The sequence below is a fragment of the Microcaecilia unicolor genome, chromosome 3, assembly GCF_901765095.1.
Source record: "Microcaecilia unicolor chromosome 3, aMicUni1.1, whole genome shotgun sequence".
In the NCBI taxonomy this organism is placed as follows: Eukaryota; Metazoa; Chordata; class Amphibia; order Gymnophiona; family Siphonopidae; genus Microcaecilia; species Microcaecilia unicolor.
Genome location: NC_044033.1, coordinates 34,741,843 through 34,760,907, shown reverse-complemented (window position 1 = coordinate 34,760,907; position 19,065 = coordinate 34,741,843). Strand labels below are relative to the sequence as shown.

Genomic DNA, 19,065 nt, shown 5'->3' with positions numbered 1-19,065 from the left:
AGCACCGTCATCGGTCGCCCACGGCGCATCCGGCTCCCGGTGCCAGGGATGATTCGACACCGAGGAAGCGGCAGCGCCGAGAGGAGAGGGCCCCCTCGGTTGTAGAGGTATCGTCACGCCAGGGTGCCAGCACTTCGGTGCCGTCTCCTGGACCCGACCAGCTTCCGGCACTGACGCCTCTACCGCCCCCCTCGCCTTTCCCGACTGCGGGCCTAGACGAGTGCCTCCGAGCCATCCTTCCGGGGATCCTGGAAGGGCTGATCCGCCAGACTGTGCCGGTGCCGGGGGTGCTTGCGCCCTCGCGCCGGCGTGCTCTAGCCCGGTGCCGAGGCCTTCGACGCCGACGCCGCTTGCGGCGCTGGTCTCGACCGCCACGCAGGTGGAGTCGATGGAGGGAGCTTCATCCCCGCCGGCGCGGGAGTCCACCGCTCGACGACGCCACCGAGGCCTTGGTGCCTCGACGTCGAGCCGGGCCCGGTTGAGGACTGAGCTGCAGGAGCTCATGTCTGACACCGAGGAAGAGGCCTCGTGGCGGGAGGAGGAGGACCCCAGATATTTCTCCTCAGAGGAGTCTGTGGGCCTTCCCTCCGACCCCACTCCTTCACCAGAGAGAAAGCTCTCGCCACCTGAGAACCTCTCATTTGCCTCCTTCGTCAGGGATATGTCGATTTGCATTCCCTTCCCCGTGGTCTCTGTGGATGAGCCGAGGGCTGAGATGCTCGAGGTCCTCGACTATCCATCACCACCTAGAGAGTCCTCCACGGTGCCGTTGCACAATGTCCTCAAAGAGACACTGCTTCGGAACTGGTGGAGACCATTATCTAATCCCACCATCCCCAAGAAAGCGGAGCCCCAATACAGGATCCACTCGGACCCAGAGTTAATGCGGCCTCAATTGCCTCATGACTCGGTGGTCGTGGACTCTGCTCTCAAGAGGGCACGGAGTTCGAGGGATACCGCTTCGGCGCCCCCGGGGCGGGAGTCTCGCACTCTGGACTCATTTGGGAGGAAGGCCTACCAATCTTCCATGCTCGTGACCCGCATCCAGTCTTACCAGCTCTACACGAGCATACACATGCGGAATAATGTGAAGCAACTGGCGGACCTGGTCGACAAGCTTCCCCCGGAGCAGTCCAGGCCTTTTCAGGAGGTGGTCAGGCAGCTGAAGGCGTGCAGAAAGTTCCTGTCCAGGGGTATATATGATACCTGCGATGTGGCATCTCGTGCTGCGGCCCAAGGTATAGTGATGCGCAGGCTCTCATGGCTGCGTGCCTCTGACCTGGACAACCGCACCCAGCAGAGGCTGGCTGATGTCCCTTGCCGGGGGGGATAATATTTTTGGTGAGAAGGTCGAGCAGTTGGTGGACCAACTACACCAGCGGGAAACCGCCCTCGACAAACTCTCCCACCGGGCGCCTTCAGCATCCACCTCAGCTGGTGGACGTTTTTCCCGGGCCAGGCAGGCTGCGCCCTACGCCTACAACAAGCGTAGGTACACCCAGCCGGCCCGAAGGCCTCATCAGGCACAGGGACAGTCCCAGCGCGCTCGTTCCCGTCAACAGCGTGCGCCTAAGCAGCCCCCTGCGCCTCCACAGCAAAAGCCGGGGACGGCCTTTTGACTGGATCCATGGGAACATAGCCGCCATCAAAGTGTCCGTACCGGACGATCTGCCAGTCGGGGGGGGAGGTTAAAATTTTTTCACCAAAGGTGGCCTCTTATAACCTCCGACCAGTGGGTTCTCTAAATAGTGCGGTGCGGATACGCCTTCAATTTGGCTTCCCCTCCTCCAAATTGTCCTCCGGGAGCTCAATCCTTCAGCTTCCAGCACAAGCAGGTACTTGCAGAGGAACTCTCCGCCCTTCTCAGCGCCAATGCGGTTGAGCCCGGGCAGGAAGGGCAGGGATTCTATTCCAGGTACTTCCTTGTGGAAAAGAAAACAGGGGGGATGCGCCCCATCCTAGACCTGAGAGGCCTGAACAAATATCTGGTCAAAGAAAAGTTCAGGATGCTTTCCTTGGGCACCCTTCTGCCAATGATTCAGAAGAACGATTGGCTATGTTCCCTGGATTTAAAGGACGCATACACTCACATTCTGATACTGCCAGCTCACAGACAGTATCTCAGATTCCGCCTGGGGACACGGCACTTTCAGTATTGTGTGCTGCCCTTTGGGCTCGCCTCTGCCCCACGGGTGTTCACAAAGTGCCTCGTGGTGGTGGCGGCGGCGTATCTACGCAAGCTGGGAGTGCACGTGTTCCCATATCTCGACGATTGGCTGGTCAAGAACACCTCGGAGGCAGGAGCTCTCCGGTCCATGCAGTGCACTATTCACCTCCTGGAGCTGCTAGGGTTTGTGATAAATTACCCAAAGTCCCATCTCCAGCCAGTCCAATCTCTGGAATTCATAGGAGCTCTGCTGAATTGACAGACGGCTCAGGCCTTTCTTCCCGAGGCGAGGGCCCACAACCTCCTGTCCCTCGCTTCCCAGACCAGAGCGTCTCAGCAGGTCACAGCTCGGCAGATGTTGAGACTCCTTGGTCATATGGCCTCTACAGTTCATGTGACTCCCAAGGCTCGTCTTCACGTGAGATCTGCTCAATGGACCCTAACTTCCCAGTGGTGCCAGGCCACCGGGAATCTAGAAGATGTCATCCGCCTGTCCCTCAGTTGCCGCAATTCGCTGCACTGGTGGACATTTCGGACCAATTTGACCCTGGGACGCCCATTCCAAATTCCACAGCCCACGAAAGTGCTCACGACGGATGCATCTCGTCTGGGGTGGGGAGCTCATGTCGATGGGCTCCACACCTAGGGACTGTGGTCCCTCCAGGAAAAAGATCTTCAGATCAACCTCCTGGAGCTCCGAGCGGTCTGGAACGCACTGAAGGCTTTCAGAGATCGGCTGTCCTGTCAAATTATCCAAATTCGGACAGACAATCAGGTTGCAATGTATTACATCAACAAGCAGGGGGGCACCGGATCTCGCCCCCTGTGTCAGGAAGCCGTCGGGATGTGGCGGTGGGCCTGCCAGTTCGGCATGCTCCAAGCCACATACCTGGCAGGCGTAAACAACAGTCTGGCCGACAGACTGAGCAGAGTCATGCAACCGCACGAGTGGTCGCTCCATTCCAGAGTGGTACGCCAGATCTTCCGAGAGTGGGGCACTCCCTCGGTGGACCTTTTTGCCTCTTAGACCAACCACAAGCTGCCTCTGTTCTGTTCCAGACTACAGGCACACGGCAGGCTAGCGTCGGATGCCTTTCTCCTCCATTGGGGGACCGGCCTCCTGTATGCTTATCCTCCCATACCTTTGGTGGGGAAGACCTTACTGAAGCTCAAGCAAGACCGCGGCACCATGATTCTGATAGCGACTTTTTGGCCCCGCCAGATCTGGTTCCCTCTTCTTCTGGAGTTGTCCTCCGAAGAACCGTGGAGATTGGATTCTTTTCCGACTCTCATTTCGCAGAACGACGGAGCGCTTCTGCACCCCAACCTTCAGTCTCTGGCTCTCACGGCCTGGATGTTGAGGGCATAGACTTCGCTTCGTTGGGTCTGTCTGAGGGTGTCTCCCGTGTCTTGCTTGCCTCTAGGAAGGATTCCACTAAAAAGAGTTACTTTTTCAAGTGGAGGAGGTTTGTCGTTTGGTGTGAGAGCAGGGCCCTAGAACCTCGTTCTTGTCCTGCACAGAACCTGCTTGAATACCTTCTGCACTTATCAGAGTCTGGCCTCAAGACCAACTCAGTAAGGAATCACCTTAGTGCGATTAGTGCTTACCATTACCGTGTAGAGGGTAAAGCCATCTCTGGAGAGCCTTTAGTCGTTCGATTCATGAGAGGCTTGCTTTTGTCAAAGCCCCCTGTCAAGCCTCCTGCAGTGTCATGGGATCTCAACGTCGTCCTCACCCAGCTGATGAAACCTCCTTTTGAGCCACTGAATTCATGCCATCTGAAGTACTTGACCTGGAAGGTCATTTTCTTGGGGGCAGTTACTTCAGCTCGTAGGGTCAGTGAGCTTCAAGCCCTGGTAGCTCATGCTCCGTATACCAAATTTCATCATAACAGAGTAGTACTCTGCACTCACCCTAAGTTCCTGCCAAAGGTGGTGTCGGAGTTCCATCTTAACCAGTCAATTGTCTTGCCAACATTCTTTCCCAGACCGCATACCCGCCCTGCTGAACGTCAGTTGCACACATTGGACTGCAAGCGAGCGCTGGCCTTCTATTTGGAGTGGACACAGCCCCACAGACAGTCCGCCCAATTGTTTGTTTCTTTCGACCCCAACAGGAAAGGGGTCGCTGTCGGGAAACGCACCATCTCCAATTGGCTAGCAGATTGCATTTCCTTCACTTACGCCCAGGCTGGGCTGACTCTTGAGGGTCATGTCACGGCTCATAGTGTCAGAGCCATGGCAGCGTCGGTGGCTCACTTGAAGTCAGCCGCTATTGAAGAGATTTGCAAGGCTGCGACGTGGTCATCTGTCCACACATTCACATCACATTACTGCCTCCAGCAGGATACCCGACGTGACAGTCGGTTCGGGCAGTCGGTGCTGCAGAATCTGTTTGGGATTTAAATCCAACTCCATCCTCCAGAACCCGCATTTATTCTGGTCAGGCTGCACTCTCAGTTAGTTGTTCTTCGTAGGTCAATTTCTGTTATGCCCTCACCATTGCGAGGTTCAATTGACCTGGGTTCTTGTTTTGAGTGAGCCTGAGAGCTAGGGATACCCCAGTCGTGAGAACAAGCAGCCTGCTTGTCCTCGGAGAAAGCAAATGATACATACCTGTAGCAGGTGTTCTCCGAGGACAGCAGGCTGATTGTTCTCACCTACCCTCCCTCCTCCCCTTTGGAGTTGCGTTTTTACTCATTTTTGCTTGTCATTCAACTGAGCGGGAACGGTCGCGTACGGGCGGGAAGACAGCCGCGCATGCGCGGTGGGCGTACCCTGCGTGCAGGACCGCCCGCAAAGTTTTGTTCCGGTTGGTGGGGGCTGCCGTGGACGTCAACCCAGTCGTGAGAACAATCAGCCTGCTGTCCTCGGAGAACACCTGCTACAGGTATGTATCATTCGCTTTAAAAAAGGTTTGGACAAATTCCTGGAGGAAAAGTCCATAGTCTAAATTTTGTTCTAGAAGCGTCACTGTTTCTAGTTTCCAGTGCACTGTTACCATTTATACTCTTTTGCTGCCCTTTTGACCTCAGTTATCGAGGTGAGCTCCGCATTCGAATTAAGCTTATGTTTAAGATTTGCTGTTTCTCCATTTCTGCTGTCAATTTTCTATTAGCAAATCTTCTGTTTGTAAGAGTTCTTTCATAGGACTACCTTTAACATTACCTTGTAGTGGCAAGAGCCTAAATTTTGCAGCAAAGGGAGATCTTGCTTAGATATTTTGATCCTTTGCCGAGACACAATATTGAAGTCGAGCTTGATGGATTTTGAAGCCAATTCTTCAATAGGCTCTTGAAGTATGAGAGATTTATCAAGAAGTTTGATAGATTTTAAAGTGTTGTTCAGAGGGAGCAAACACCTCAAAACAAACATCGTAGTCTGTTCTCAGCTGCAACCTGCTTCCCTCACACACGCAATTTTTATAAGAGCTTTCTTGAACATTTAAAATGTTGTTACACACAACTCTAATCACCTATAAAATTACCCCCACCCCCCCCCCCCCAGTAGCTAAAGTTGAAGCCTTGGTGATTAGTGCTTTTCACAGGTTTGGCTTGTGTTAAGTCAACTTTGTTTGTTTATGCTGTGATGAATTTTTGTTTGAGGAAATCTACATTACTGCTTAAAAAAAAAAATCCAACCAGAATAGAGATCTCAAAAGTTATCAATTTCTTTTGACTATCATGTATTATAAAGAATACTCATGAATGACATTGTCATCTCTCATTTTAATTTAGCATGAAAAAGGGCAAGGTGTGATTGAAGAAAATGAAGTTTACAGTAATACTTTGGCTGGTGTTTGGGTGACAACGGGAAGCACTCCAGTGTTGAGGAGAAACAGAATACACAGTGGTAAACAGGTTGGTTAAATAAGGCACAGTACATGATGTATGCTTTTTCAAATACTTTGATTTTGTATTTTTTAACCTTTTAACCTTTTAACAAATTTCCTTTGAATATATATTAGGTTGGTGTCTATTTTTATGACAATGGACATGGAGTACTTGAAGACAATGACATTTATAACCATATGTACTCTGGAGTTCAAATAAGGTAACTTTTAAAAAATATATACGTATTTAATTTTTTCCATGTTGTCTTGCAGTTGTTGCTGCAAAATTATTTGAGATGTTTTTGGAAAGCTTTTTAAAAATGTGTTCATTTAGTATATGTCATGTAGCTCTTTGTTTCTTCCAACCCCCTCTTTTATTTGTAAATATATCTGATGAGATGTAGCTATATTGCATTTTGCAGTGTAAGTATACACAAAAGCAGCATGTCCAGCTAACTCACAATACAAAAAAGCAGTCCCTGCGGATTCCCTGGACCTATAGCTGTCTCTATCTTAAGGTATAAGCTAACTAATATTGCTCTCCAGATAGTTATATCATGAGCATTTTATTCAAAATTAATAGCATCTGTAGGCATACACCATAAACTTTTATGTTCCTCATTGATACTGAGATGTATTAAAATGGTATGGAAAGATATTTTATATAATGCAAATCAATAAACCACCCAAACTGTGTAAAAAAAGAGGAAACCTCTATCTATACAGGGAAAAGAGGGAACTTGGATCCTGAAAAAAATCATTATCATAGGTCAGAAATACTCCATTGCTTACATAAGATATATGGGGCTCAAAAAATCCATATTACCAGTGTACGTAAATCACTTCAGTGGAATAATAGCAAAACTACTACTACTACTACTACTATTTAGCATTTCTATAGCGCTACAAGGCATACGCAGCGCTGTACAAACATAGAAGAAAGACAGTCCCTGCTCAAAGAGCTTACAATCTAATAGACAAAAAATAAATAAAGTAAGCAAATCAAATCAAATTAATGTGAACGGGAAGGAAGAGAGGAGGGTAGGTGGAGGCGAGTGGTTACAAGTGGTTACGAGTCAAAAGCAATGTTAAAGAGGTGGGTTTTCAGTCTAGATTTAAAGGTGGCCAAGGATGGGGCAAGACGTAGGGGCTCAGGAAGTTTATTCCAGGCGTAGGGTGCAGCGAGATAGAAGGCGCGAAGTCTGGAGTTGGCAGTAGTGGAGAAGGGAACAGATAAGAAGGATTTATCCATGGAGCGGAGTGCACGGGAAGGGGTGTAGGGAAGGACGAGTGTGGAGAGATACTGGGGAGCAGCAGAGTGAATACATTTATAGGTTAGTAGAAGAAGTTTGAACAGGATGCGAAAACGGATAGGGAGCCAGTGAAGGGTCTTGAGGAGAGGGGTAGTATGAGTAAAGCGACCCTGGCGGAAGATGAGACGGGCAGCAGAGTTTTGAACCGACTGGAGAGGGGAGAGGTGACTAAGTGGGAGGCCAGCAAGAAGCAGATTGCAGTAGTCTAAACGAGAGGTGACAAGGGTGTGGATGAGGGTTTTGGTAGAGTGCTCGGAAAGAAAGGGGCGGATTTTACGGATGTTGTAAAGAAAGAAACGACAGGTCTTGGCGGTCTGCTGGATATGAGCAGAGAAGGAGAGAGAAGAGTCAAAGATGACCCCAAGGTTTCGAGCTGAGGAGACAGGGAGAATGAGAGAGCCATCAACAGAAATAGAAAACGGGGGGAGCGGGGAGGTGGGTTTGGGGGGGAAAATGAGAAGCTCGGTTTTGGTCATATTTAATTTCAGGTGGCGTTGAGACATCCAGGCAGCAATGTCAGACAAGCACGCTGAAACTTTGGTTTGGATGCAAGGTGAGATATCAGGGGTAGAAAGGTAGATTTGGGAGTCATCAGCATAGAGGTGGTAGGAAAAGCCATGGGATGAGATTAATGAACCAAGGGAAGAAGTGTAGATAGAAAAGAGGAGGGGACCAAGAACAGAACCCTGAGGTACACCGACAGGCAGAGGGATAGAAGTAGAAGAGGATCCACCAGAGTGAACACTAAAGGTGCGGAGGGAGAGGTAGGAAGAGAACCAGGAAAGGACAGAGCCCTGGAATCCAAGTGAGGACAGGCCTAAAAACATGCTAAATGTTAGCTTAGAGAGAACATGTAGAGAAATCCAGTGACCTTAAGGCTGAAGGCATTATGTGCTGAAGAGCAAAAAACAGTTTAGCAACTGGTAAACTGACTAGTTGAGAGAATTCTGCTGTGAAGGGCTGAAAGAGGCAGAAAGAAGCTATAAGGGGAAGGGAGGCTGGGTGATGGAGACAAGGTGAGAGTGGAGCTGTAAGGTAGAGGAATAGGAAGATGTAAGTGAATTGAAAGGGGTTACTGCATAGGAGTGAGAATTCTACTGTGAAAGGTCAGAAGAAACAGAAATGAGGTGTAAGGGGAAGAGAGGTTGAGTGATAGGGACATGCGCTAGGAGTGGAGCTGTGGAGGGAGGCCTACAAAGGGGTGAGGTGATTGAAAGGGGTTACTGACAGGGAGGGAGAATTCCACTGGAAGAGGTAGAAATTAGCTGTATGGGAAACGGAATACAGGGGGCTTTTGAAGGGGTGAAGAGAATTGAAAGGGCTTATTGATTGGGAGAGAGAATGTTGCTGTAAAGAGCTGAAAGTGTCTGGAAGCTCTGAAGGGAAGAGAGACTAAGTGATGGGAACAGCAACCGGGAGTGTAGATGGAGAAGAAACAGGCTGTGAGGGTGAAAGGAACTAAGGAAGAAAGAATGGGCTGTGAGTGGAGGAAGGGAGCTGGGAGAAGGAGACATGATTTGGGAGAGAGGAAGAAGAGCAGGCAGAGAGTACATAAGATGCAGATGAAAGAGGAGCTGAAAGAGAATGGAGAGAAGCTGTGTGGGATTGGGAAAAGAGGTTGTGATGGAGGGAAGAGACATGAAAAGAATGAGGGGGTGAGACTGGAAGGAACTGTGGTGAGAGAAGATAGAGACAGGCTATGCTAGCTGGGTTGGGTCAAGGGTGAGGAATAGCTGGTATTTTGCCATTCTCTTCCAGCTATACAGTCACCAGGATAATAAGTTATTTTACTGAAGGGACATGAGAGAGCAGAGAGAGTTTTGGCAGTATGTGATGCCGTGGTTTGAAAACGTTTTGTAATGGAGATGACCTATAATCAAGTCTCAAATTTGAAAGAGAAATGGAGAGGAACATCATGTTCCTTTTATCATAAAAGTAACACAGTCATCCAGTCTAAGTTTGGATGGTATGGATAGGCCAGTCTGGGCTGGAAACGGAAAAGCTGTGGATGGGAAGAGGGAGGAGAAGAAAAATGAGGTGGAGTAAATTGGTGGGGATGAGTTGGGACATTCAGTGCTTCCTAGCTGCTTTTTAGCTGCAAGTGCTCCTAGTGTGTGTACTGCCTGCTATGCAGTATATTTAAATATGGCATAGCCAGTTGTGCCTGTGACTGTGCCATACTTTGTTTTTCTTTTTACAGACATGATATGTGCTGAGTTGAGCACCTATAATCATTTTGAAAAGTTGGCACCTATGAGTATCATCAGTGTAGACACAATAAATCGCTTGACCCCTTGTGTTTAAAAGCTGAAGGCTAATTTTATAAGCAGTTTGATCATGTAGAACAGCATTTTATACATTGAAGTAGGTGCTTATAAAATGGCCTGATGGTATAAGAGATTAGAAATAAGTGCTCAGACAACGTCCTGGCTGCGCCATCTGTAGAAACAGAATATAGAGTGAGCAGGATCAGCACTTATGTGTTTTTTAAAAATAAAATATATACATATGCACAGATCTCTGTTAGCACGTGAAGTCTCGGAGTTACTCTCACCAGGTGTAATTTTGTGTGTGAGCTTAGGGATGGGCTATTTATAGAAATACATGGATTCATATATTTTGTTTATAAACAGGCAGAACAACTGTGCCTATGTGCATTCACAACCTAAATGTCCTGGTTTAAAACTGATCCTCCTAGTTTGGAGCTGCATGTGGACCATGTGAATTAGCTTGTAGAATGCATTCTGCGAGGACAAGTAGGCTTACAATTCTCACATGTGGGTTGATGCCATTCCCGTGTCACCTGGTTTGGTAATATGCCAAAGTAAAAACGAGAGCTTTTTGGAGTGCGAGTAGTGCTTCAGTGCGCATGCACGATTGCCTTACCACCCGCAGCACGCGCCGGCTCAGTTTCGCATTTTCCGTGTGAGGAGCAGCTGCTGCTGCTGCTTTCTGTAGTGGCTCCTCACACTCCTGGTCAGAGCATTCTGTTCTTTTTCAAGTGCCTTCGGCGTTTTTTTTTGCTACCCCGCTCTTTTTGCTCATCTCTTGTTTTATAATTAAAAAAAAAAAAGTTTTCCCTTTTTCTTTAGTTTTCTTTTGGCCTGTGTTTGTTTCCTTTATTTTTCGACGCAGGCCACTTTTAGGCCTGCCCGGTCGGACTGTTTTGTGCCTTTTCCCCCTTTTTCAGGCACCATCATGTCTTTTAATTTGACCGCTGCATTTCTTCCTTCCATGTCCACAAAGACTCCTAGTGTTGCACTCGGTGCAAGTGGACCATCTTGGGAAAAGACACCCATTCTTGGTGTCTTCAGTACCTGGGGCACAACCCATAGCCTGGCCAACTGTGTCCTCTGTCTTTGTATGAAAAAGAGGCTCAATGCGCCAAGATTTTTGGAACCTGGTCCGGTCCCTCGACATCAGTATCGAGGTCGGAGGCGTGGACATCGTGTCACACCGACATCAGGAGCCCAGGTAGGGATGGCTGCTTTGAGGCCCTGTGACACTGGGAGCAGTGAGGTATCGAGTGGGTCTCCATCTGCCTGCTATGCAGGCCCCCCCGGGACCGCCCATTGTCAGACCCAACCCTGAGGTGACTGGGAGGATTCAATGTCGTCTTTGGCACCGAGGAGCATGGGTGACGTGCATCGGGCAAAGGCCAAGAAGCACCGACACCAGTCTCCTTCGATGCATGGTACTGGGAGCTCCGGGGCACCGAGGGAGTTGGCACCCAAGAAGTGTCGATGCCGGTGGGGGGGGGGGGGGGGGGGGGGGACTGCTCCCCCTCTATCCAGGAGGTGCAGACACGAATGTCTCCAAGCAGTCAAGATCCTGCTCCTGCACCGGCCTCAGCGATTCTGCAGCCTGCACCAGCTGACACCACAGTCTTTCTCCATGGCGACCGTCGATGAGTGCATCCGGGCTTTGCTGTCTGAGCTGCTGGTTGGCCTGATGCAGCGGTGTGCGTTGTTATCAGAGGCGCCTGTGCCTACCATACCTCCCACTGTGGCCTTGCCTGGCCCTCAGCCTGCAGTGCGGTCTCCAACGCCGGCACCGCTAGCAGCACCAGTGTCGACAGCCACCCAGGCTCGCACCCTCTCGACGTCGGTGGAGGAAGCTTCGTCGGAGTCGAGACGGGAGCTGGTTTCTCAATGCTGCTCTCGACATGGGTACTCGATGTCGAGGTGGGCCCGGTCTTGGACATCCCTTAGGGAACTGCTATCCGACATAGAGGAGGGAGTGCTCATGGGTGTTAGAAGATCCCAGGTACTTTTCCTCTGAGTCCTAAGGGATTCCTTCTGAGCCCTTCCCACCACCCGAGAGGAGGATGTCTCCATCTGAGAGCCTCTCTTTCACCTCCTTTGTATGGGAAATGACTTATGCCATTCCATTCCCTGTAGAAGTGGAGGATGAGCCCAGGGCCAAGATGCTCGAGGTCCTGGACTACACCTCCTTTCCACGAGTTACTCAAGGAAGTCCTCGTCAGGAACTATGGAAGTTTTCTGTCTGTCCCTGTGGTCCCCCGCAAAATTGACACCCAGTATCGGATCCAAAGGGAACCTGGTTTGGTGAGGTCTCAGTTACCTCACGATTCCATGGTGGTGGATGCTGCTCTCAAAAAAAGCTAGGAGTACTAGAGACTATGCCTTTGCTGTCCCAGGCAGAGAAGCTAGAACCCTGGACGTTTTTGGGAGAAAGATGTATCAGGCCTCTATGCACATCAGTATCCAGTCATACCAGCTCTTCACAAACGTATACTTACGGAACTCAGTGCGGCAGCTGTCAGACTTGGTCAATGCTCTCCCTTCAGAGCAGGCCAAGCCGTTTCTCCAGTTGGTCAAGCGGCAGAAGGCATGTCGCAGGTTCTTGGCCAGGGACACTTACAACACTTTTGATGTGTCATCCAGGATCTCTTCCCAAGGCATAGCAATGTGCAGACTCTCATGGCTGCATGTTTCTGACCTGGAACATTCTGTTCAGCAGAGGTTGGCGGATGCCCCTTGCTGAGGGGTATAATCTTTTTGGAGAGAAGGTCGAGGAGGTTGCTGACCATATCAAGAAGCCTACTGATGCTATGTCTTCTCTCTCCTTCCAGGCGTCTTCTGCAACTGCCTCCTCACCCAGGAGGTATTTTGGTAAGTCACGGAATGCTCCCTATTCCTACTCTAGGCATAGGTACACTCCTGTGGCTTGCCAGCCTGCTCAGGCTCAACTCCAGTGCACTCGTTCTCGTCAACAGCATGCACCCAAGGCCCCTGCCGATCCCAAGCAAAAGCAAGGGACGAGGTTTTGACTGGCTCCAGCAGAGCATAGCCACACTAAAAGTGTCCATCCTGAACGACTTGCCGGTTGGGAGGAAGTTAACGTTTTTTCACCTAAGGTGGCCTCTCGTAACCTCCGATCGGTGGGTTCTTCAAATAGTCCTGCTCGGATACACCACTCTCATTGGGGGACAGGCCTTCTGTATGCGTATCCTCTGATACCTCTAGTGGGAAAGACTTTGTTGAAACTCGAGCAAGACCGCAGAACCTGATTCTGATTGCGCCCTACTGGCTGCAACAAATTTGGTTCCCTCTTCTTTTGGAAATGTCCTCTGAAGAACTGTGGAGATTGGAGTGTTTTCCGACCCTCATCACGCAGAATGAGGGGTCGCTTCTATATTTCAACCTCCAGTCTCTGGCTCTCGATGCCTGGATGTTGAGAGCCTAGAATTCACTTCCTTGGGTCTTTCAGAGGGTGTCTCCTGAGTCTTGCTGGCTTCCAGGAAAGATTCCACTAAGAGGTGTTACAAATGGAGGAGGTTTGCTGTCTGGTGTGACGGCAAGGCCATAGATCCTCTTTCTTGTCCTACACAGGCTCTGCTTGAATACCTTCTACACTTATCAGATTCTGGTCTTAAGACCAACTCCATAAGGGTTCATCCCTTAGTGCAATTAGTGCTTATCAGCATGTAGAAGGTAAGCCTATCTCTGAACAACTTTTAGTTGTGCGCTTCATTAGAGGTTTGCTTTTGTCAAAGCCCCCTGTCAAACCTCCACCCTTGTCATGTGACCTCAACGTTGTCCTCACCCAGCTGATGAAAGCTCCTTTCAAACCACTGAGTTCCTGCCATCTGAAGTACTTGACCTGGAAGGTCGTTTTCTTGGTGGCTGTTACTTCAGCTCATATGATCAGTGAGCTTCAGGCCTTAGTAGTAGATGTACCTTATACTAAGTTTCATCACAACAGAGTAGTCCTCCACACGCACCCCAAGTTCCTGCTGAAGGTGGTGTCGAGTTCCATTTGAACCAGTCGATTGTCTTGCCAACATTCTTTCCCCGACCTCATGCCCATCCTTCCAAAAGCAGCTTGCACATCATGGATTGCAAGAGAGTGTTGGCCTTTTACAGTCCACCCAATTGTTTGTTTCTTTTGATCCCAACAAGATAAGGGTCACCATTGAAAAACGCACCATATCCATTTGGCTAGCAGAATGCATTTCCTTCACTTATGCCCAGGCTGGGCTGATTTGGAGGGCCATGTCACAGCTCATAATGTCAGAGCCATGGCCGCTTCAGGAGCCCACTTGAAGTCAGCCTCCATTGAAGAGATTTGCAAGGCAGTGATGTGGTCTTCAATCCACACATTTACATCTTACTACTGCCTTGAGCAGGATACCTGATGCGACAGTTGGTTTGGACAGTCAGTGTTGCAGAATCTGTTTGGGGTCTAGAATCCAACTCCACCCTCCTAGGCCCATTTTATTCTGCTCCAGGCTGAACTGTCATCTAGTTTTATATAGTTTCAGGTTAATCTACATTAAGTCCTTGCCATTGTGAGGCCCAATTGTCAATGCTTGTTGTTTTGGGTGAGCCTGGATGCTATGGATTCCCCACTTGCGAGAGTTGTAAGCCTGCTTGTCGTAAGAGAAAGTGAAGATACTTACCTGTAGCAGGTATTCTCCGAGGACAGCAGGCTTCATATTCTCACAATCCCACCCACCTCTCCTTGGAGTTGTTCCTTCTACATTTTTGACATTTCGCTTTTGTATTAAACTGAGCGGGCGCTACAAAAAGCTCTTGTTTTTTCTATGGCATACTGCCAAACTGGGCAACGTGGGAACGGTGTCTACCCACTTGTGAGAATATGAAGCCTGCTGTCCTCGAAGTATACCTGCTACAGGTAAGTATCTTCGCTATACAGCAGGTGTATTTATTATATGACTTAATATTAGAGTATGTTGAAGGGGAGTACCATTCTTGCCTGTCAAAAGTCAACAGAGAGCTAATAAAGTGCCATATATACCTGTCTATAAATCGAGAGCAGTTTTAGGACCAAAAAATGGCTAAAAGTGCTGTAACCTGTGTATAAGTCAAGGTCAGATCCCCCATTTGCTCCCTCTGTCTCTCTCCCCTCCACCTCCAGGTACAACATTGCTCCCTCTCTATCTTCCCTCTTCTCCAGCATCTCTCCTGCCTTTCCCAAATCCACTCCCTCCTTTCCATGGCCCACAGCATCACAAATTTCAACAGGGTCAGAACAGACTTAAAACTAGAAGGAAACAGGTAAATCATCAGATCTTAAATTTATGCCTCACTGCTCTCACTGTAAACATTGGCAAGTTCACTAAAGTAAAATGTATTTTTACAAATGACAAACTCTTCCTACCCATGGACAGTGTGTTTTTAATTTAAAAAAAACCCAAAAAAACCCAGAATTTCACTGTCAACAGTCTCGGCTAAACTTCCTCTTTAAACATACAGCTTGAGCCATCAGCCAGTCAAATGGTTTTTAGCTGTAGCTGTCTCCAAGTCATCTGATAATTATGCACACTTCCCTGTAGGCATGCCATCCTCTCAGTGTATACAAACTTTAGATTTTACTCTCCCCAGTCTCACCTGCACACCTCCCTTCAAACCTCTTCTTTTTCATTTGAACACTCTACAAGCTTATATAGCATTGGTTGTATCTTCTCAAGAAATTTTTAGCACAGCCAATAAGTCCCTGTCACCTTCATCCCTTCCTGGACCTCTCTATTCCTCTCTCTACTCCCAACACATGTCTCTATCACTTTGCCTCTCTTCCCCTTAATTTCTTGTCTGTTTGTTTCTTCCAGCCTTTCACAACAGAATTCTCTCTCCTAGGCAGTAACCTCTTTCAGTTCACTTATCCCTTCTATTCCTCTCCATACAGCTTGCATGAAGCTAGCAATAGCAAGAGTGCTATGGTACTGATGGGAATGACCCATAGATAAAATGTCTCTGGTGTATTGATGGGATTTTGAAGTCAAACTTTGTCAACTTTTAGACAAGTATATATAGTAGTTGGATAGAGATGGTGCCTTTTTGTTAAGGCTGAGAACAAATAAATCTGAAAAATGTTGCGACATCCTAACATAGCTTAAGGAAGAGACCTTTGTAGTCAGAGCTTGCATCTTAAAACATTTGTAGTGTCTCTGCTAGTCTGTACCATATAGGGTATAGTATCACCTGTTGGCTGGGAAGACCAGTGCAAGTTTTATACTTAAAAAAAAACCCAAAAACCTCCTAGATTGCCATCTTCTTCTAATGATCTTTTCCACTATTTCTTCTCCCTCGGTCATGTTGGCCTGCTTGTATGTAGAAGTGGAATTCTAATGCTGTGCTTATTTTGTACATAGTTAGAGCTGGTGTTATCCATAAGTCTGAGATCTTGTGAAGAGCTGTAGTGATTTTGCAGTAAGCCAGACAAGTATATTAAAGGGGTCATGGGACTGCAATCTCTGACCTGAAGTCAGATTATAGCCCCTTTTATCCCCAGATTTCCTATGATGGTGGCATTTGGAAGGAGCCTGTATGCAGAGACATTGCCCTATACTAGCTACTATGATAAGGGGTAATGAGGCAAAAGGAGAAATTAGATCTTATCTGATAATTTTCTTTCCATTAGTCCTTCTCACTCAGAACCTGTGGGACAGTTGTGTCTTATCAGCCAGCAGGTGGAGATAGAGAACTGAAAACTGAGCAGAGAGATCTCTCTTGGCATCTAGCTCCTCAGTATTTATTTATTTATTTGCTGCATTTGTATCCCACATTTTCCCACCTATTTGCAGGCTCAATGTGGCTTACATTTATATAGACAAGCAATAAAGATAAACAAAATAAACACAACATTCTTAAAACAACTCGCTAACCTAACAGTAACCAGACGAGCAAACATGTAGACCTCTCTCATCTCTGGAGAACTTGTAGAAAACAAGAGGTATGCAGGAAGCAAGGTGACAGTCATTATTTGACCTATTACTTTGCACTGACTAGACATCTCAGAAAACTTGGGTGGGCCTCTGGAATAGTGGGAAAGGAAAGTGGAAAGAAAATGATCAGGTAGGACCTAATTTCTCCTTCCATTACGTAGCTTCCCACTATTCCAGAACCTCTAGGACATTTAAAAGCAATATTTAAAAAAAAGATAGAAACTGTGGTGGTGTTTACACTGTCAGTCACAAATTCAACAAAACCACTGTGAATGAACCATTCAGTTCTGAGTGCTTACAGTTCTCAATAATGTTCATATGTTTATTCTCTGAAATATTTTTATTAAACAAAAAATGGAAGGAAAAACCTCAGACCCAAGTCCAGAATCTTAGATGTTCTCATGGACTAAGGACAGGAAACCTCATCGGCATAAAAACCTTCCAGACAGATGCAAAAAAAATCTCTCAATTTTATACATTTTTCTTTTTTTTAAATATATTTCTTTGTTTTTCTTTAAAAAAAAATTTCAAGACTCCCAGTAGAAGAGGACTAGCTCTGATGTCCTCTCCAGATTCCTTGCAACTTCAGACTCCAGAGAGGGATCTGCAGTATTCTCTGGTAGCTGGCAGAGGTGAAGGATACTGGAAAACCTAAGTTATTTACAAAATAGAGAGAACTGGTTCCTTTACCTTTAACACCAGGATAGACTCACTATTTATTTATTTATTTATTGGGATTTATTAACTGCCTTTATAAAGAGATTCACCCAAGACAGTGAACAGCAGGAACAAGTTTAACGTAAAACTTACAAATTTGTTAACAGCATAACAATAGTAAACTAACCAAGAATAAACATAACTACAATAAATGAGGTAAACTTGAAAACAGTAAAATGAAACCTAATAATAGAGCTACCGCGAAATAGTATCAAAAATAAACACATTTAACGGTACTGGTATTCAAATGCCAGAGATATAATACAATGTTAGCTGAATACTAATGATACACCTAATAAGCATAATAATAATAACATGATAAGCATTTATTAGAACAACCAACATAGATATGATTTTTAATAAATTATTATTTGATTAATAAACTTGAAATTGTAGAGAATAGAAAGGCAGACCCAACCTATATTTTCCTGTTTACCTATCAGTAAAGGTATATGTTAACGAAAGAACAGCCAAGGGAATCATTCAGAAGTGTCTTTCCAAGCTGATTAGGTTGCTGAAAGATGATGTGGACTTCAAATCATAGGGCTAACATAGAACTATTATGAAAAGTCAAAGCTGGAAAGAAAAATAACACGATGGCAGGGAAAGAATAGGCATGGGTGAAGAGCTCTCATCACTTTAACACGGATTAAATTCATAGCAGATGACAGCTTAAATTACATATAAATATATTTATTTGACAGTGGTATGTGAGTGTAGGTGATAGAGAATTCTGTAGGCATGTTTTGTATCTTAAGTCTTATATTTATTGCTTTAATTTGTATTTAGTTCATGACTTTTCATTTTGTAGCTCAAGATGAATTATTTATTTATTTGTCGCATTTGTATCCCACATTTTCCCACCTATTTGCAGGCTCAATGTGAAGGCACATTAGGCATTTCCTTTTCCCCAGACGGCTTACAACCTGTGTTGGTACCTGAGGCAACAGAAAGTGACTTGGCCAACTAAGGTCACAAAAAAAGTCAGAAAAGTTTGAACCTTGGCTACTTGGTTCTCAGCCCACTAATTTAATCACAAATCTACTCCAAAGAAAAAAGTGTATCTCATAAATGAAAATCCCAGAGAGAGTCAGCATTACTGACTGGACCAGTCAGTACTCTTAAGTATAACTTGTTATATTAATGTGTTCAGTTGTACATTTTTTGCAAGTAATTGTTAAAGTAATTGTTGAGACAGTTTTCAGGTGACTGAAGAAGTTGTCCAGGGAGAAAAATCTTCCTTAAAAATAAATTGTTAATTTGAACAGATGAGTTTGTTTGGGTGAGGAGCAGTTAATGTTGGGATTTCCAGCCCAAGGGCTTAAGTCTCATGAGCAACTTTAAGAATATTTTGGAAGAGAGCGTTTGAGAATGCTGACATAGCCTTTCAGGAAAGAATTTAACAAAAAGAATGTTTGCATAAAATTAGGAAATTTTGTACCAGTAATATACAGTCATGTGAAATTTTTAACCCCCTCCTTATTTCCCCTATTATTCCATATATGTCACATTGAACGTTTTCTGATTTTTAAACAAAAGGAATCTGAGTAAACACATAACTCAGTTTTTACGTTATGTTATTTAAGGCGCAAAGGGGCCCTTTTTCTAAAGTTTAGCACATGCTAAATAGCCTGTTTTATAACTCAGGTCCCAGGGTTATCCAACATCTATATCACCTGTGTGAAAAAGTAACTATCCCCTAAACTTAATAACTGGTTGTACCACTTTTACCAGCAATAATAGAACCACATGCTTCCTGTAATTTGATATCAGTCTTTAACATTGCTGTTGAGGAATCTTAGTCCACTCTTATTAGCAGGACTGC

At 46.5% G+C, this 19,065-nt stretch overlaps 1 protein-coding gene across 2 annotated transcripts in view; it reads left to right on the top strand.

Moving 5' to 3' along the window:
* The window catches only part of FBXO11 (F-box protein 11), a 263,583-nt gene that overhangs the window by 222,336 nt on the left and 22,182 nt on the right, over window positions 1–19,065 (top strand). For both annotated transcript variants that reach the window (XM_030195827.1, XM_030195826.1), the window contains exons 15-16: window positions 5,905–6,027; window positions 6,135–6,220. In XM_030195827.1, coding sequence (XP_030051687.1) covers window positions 5,905–6,027; window positions 6,135–6,220 — 209 coding nt within the window. The remainder of the gene's footprint in view (window positions 1–5,904; window positions 6,028–6,134; window positions 6,221–19,065) is intronic.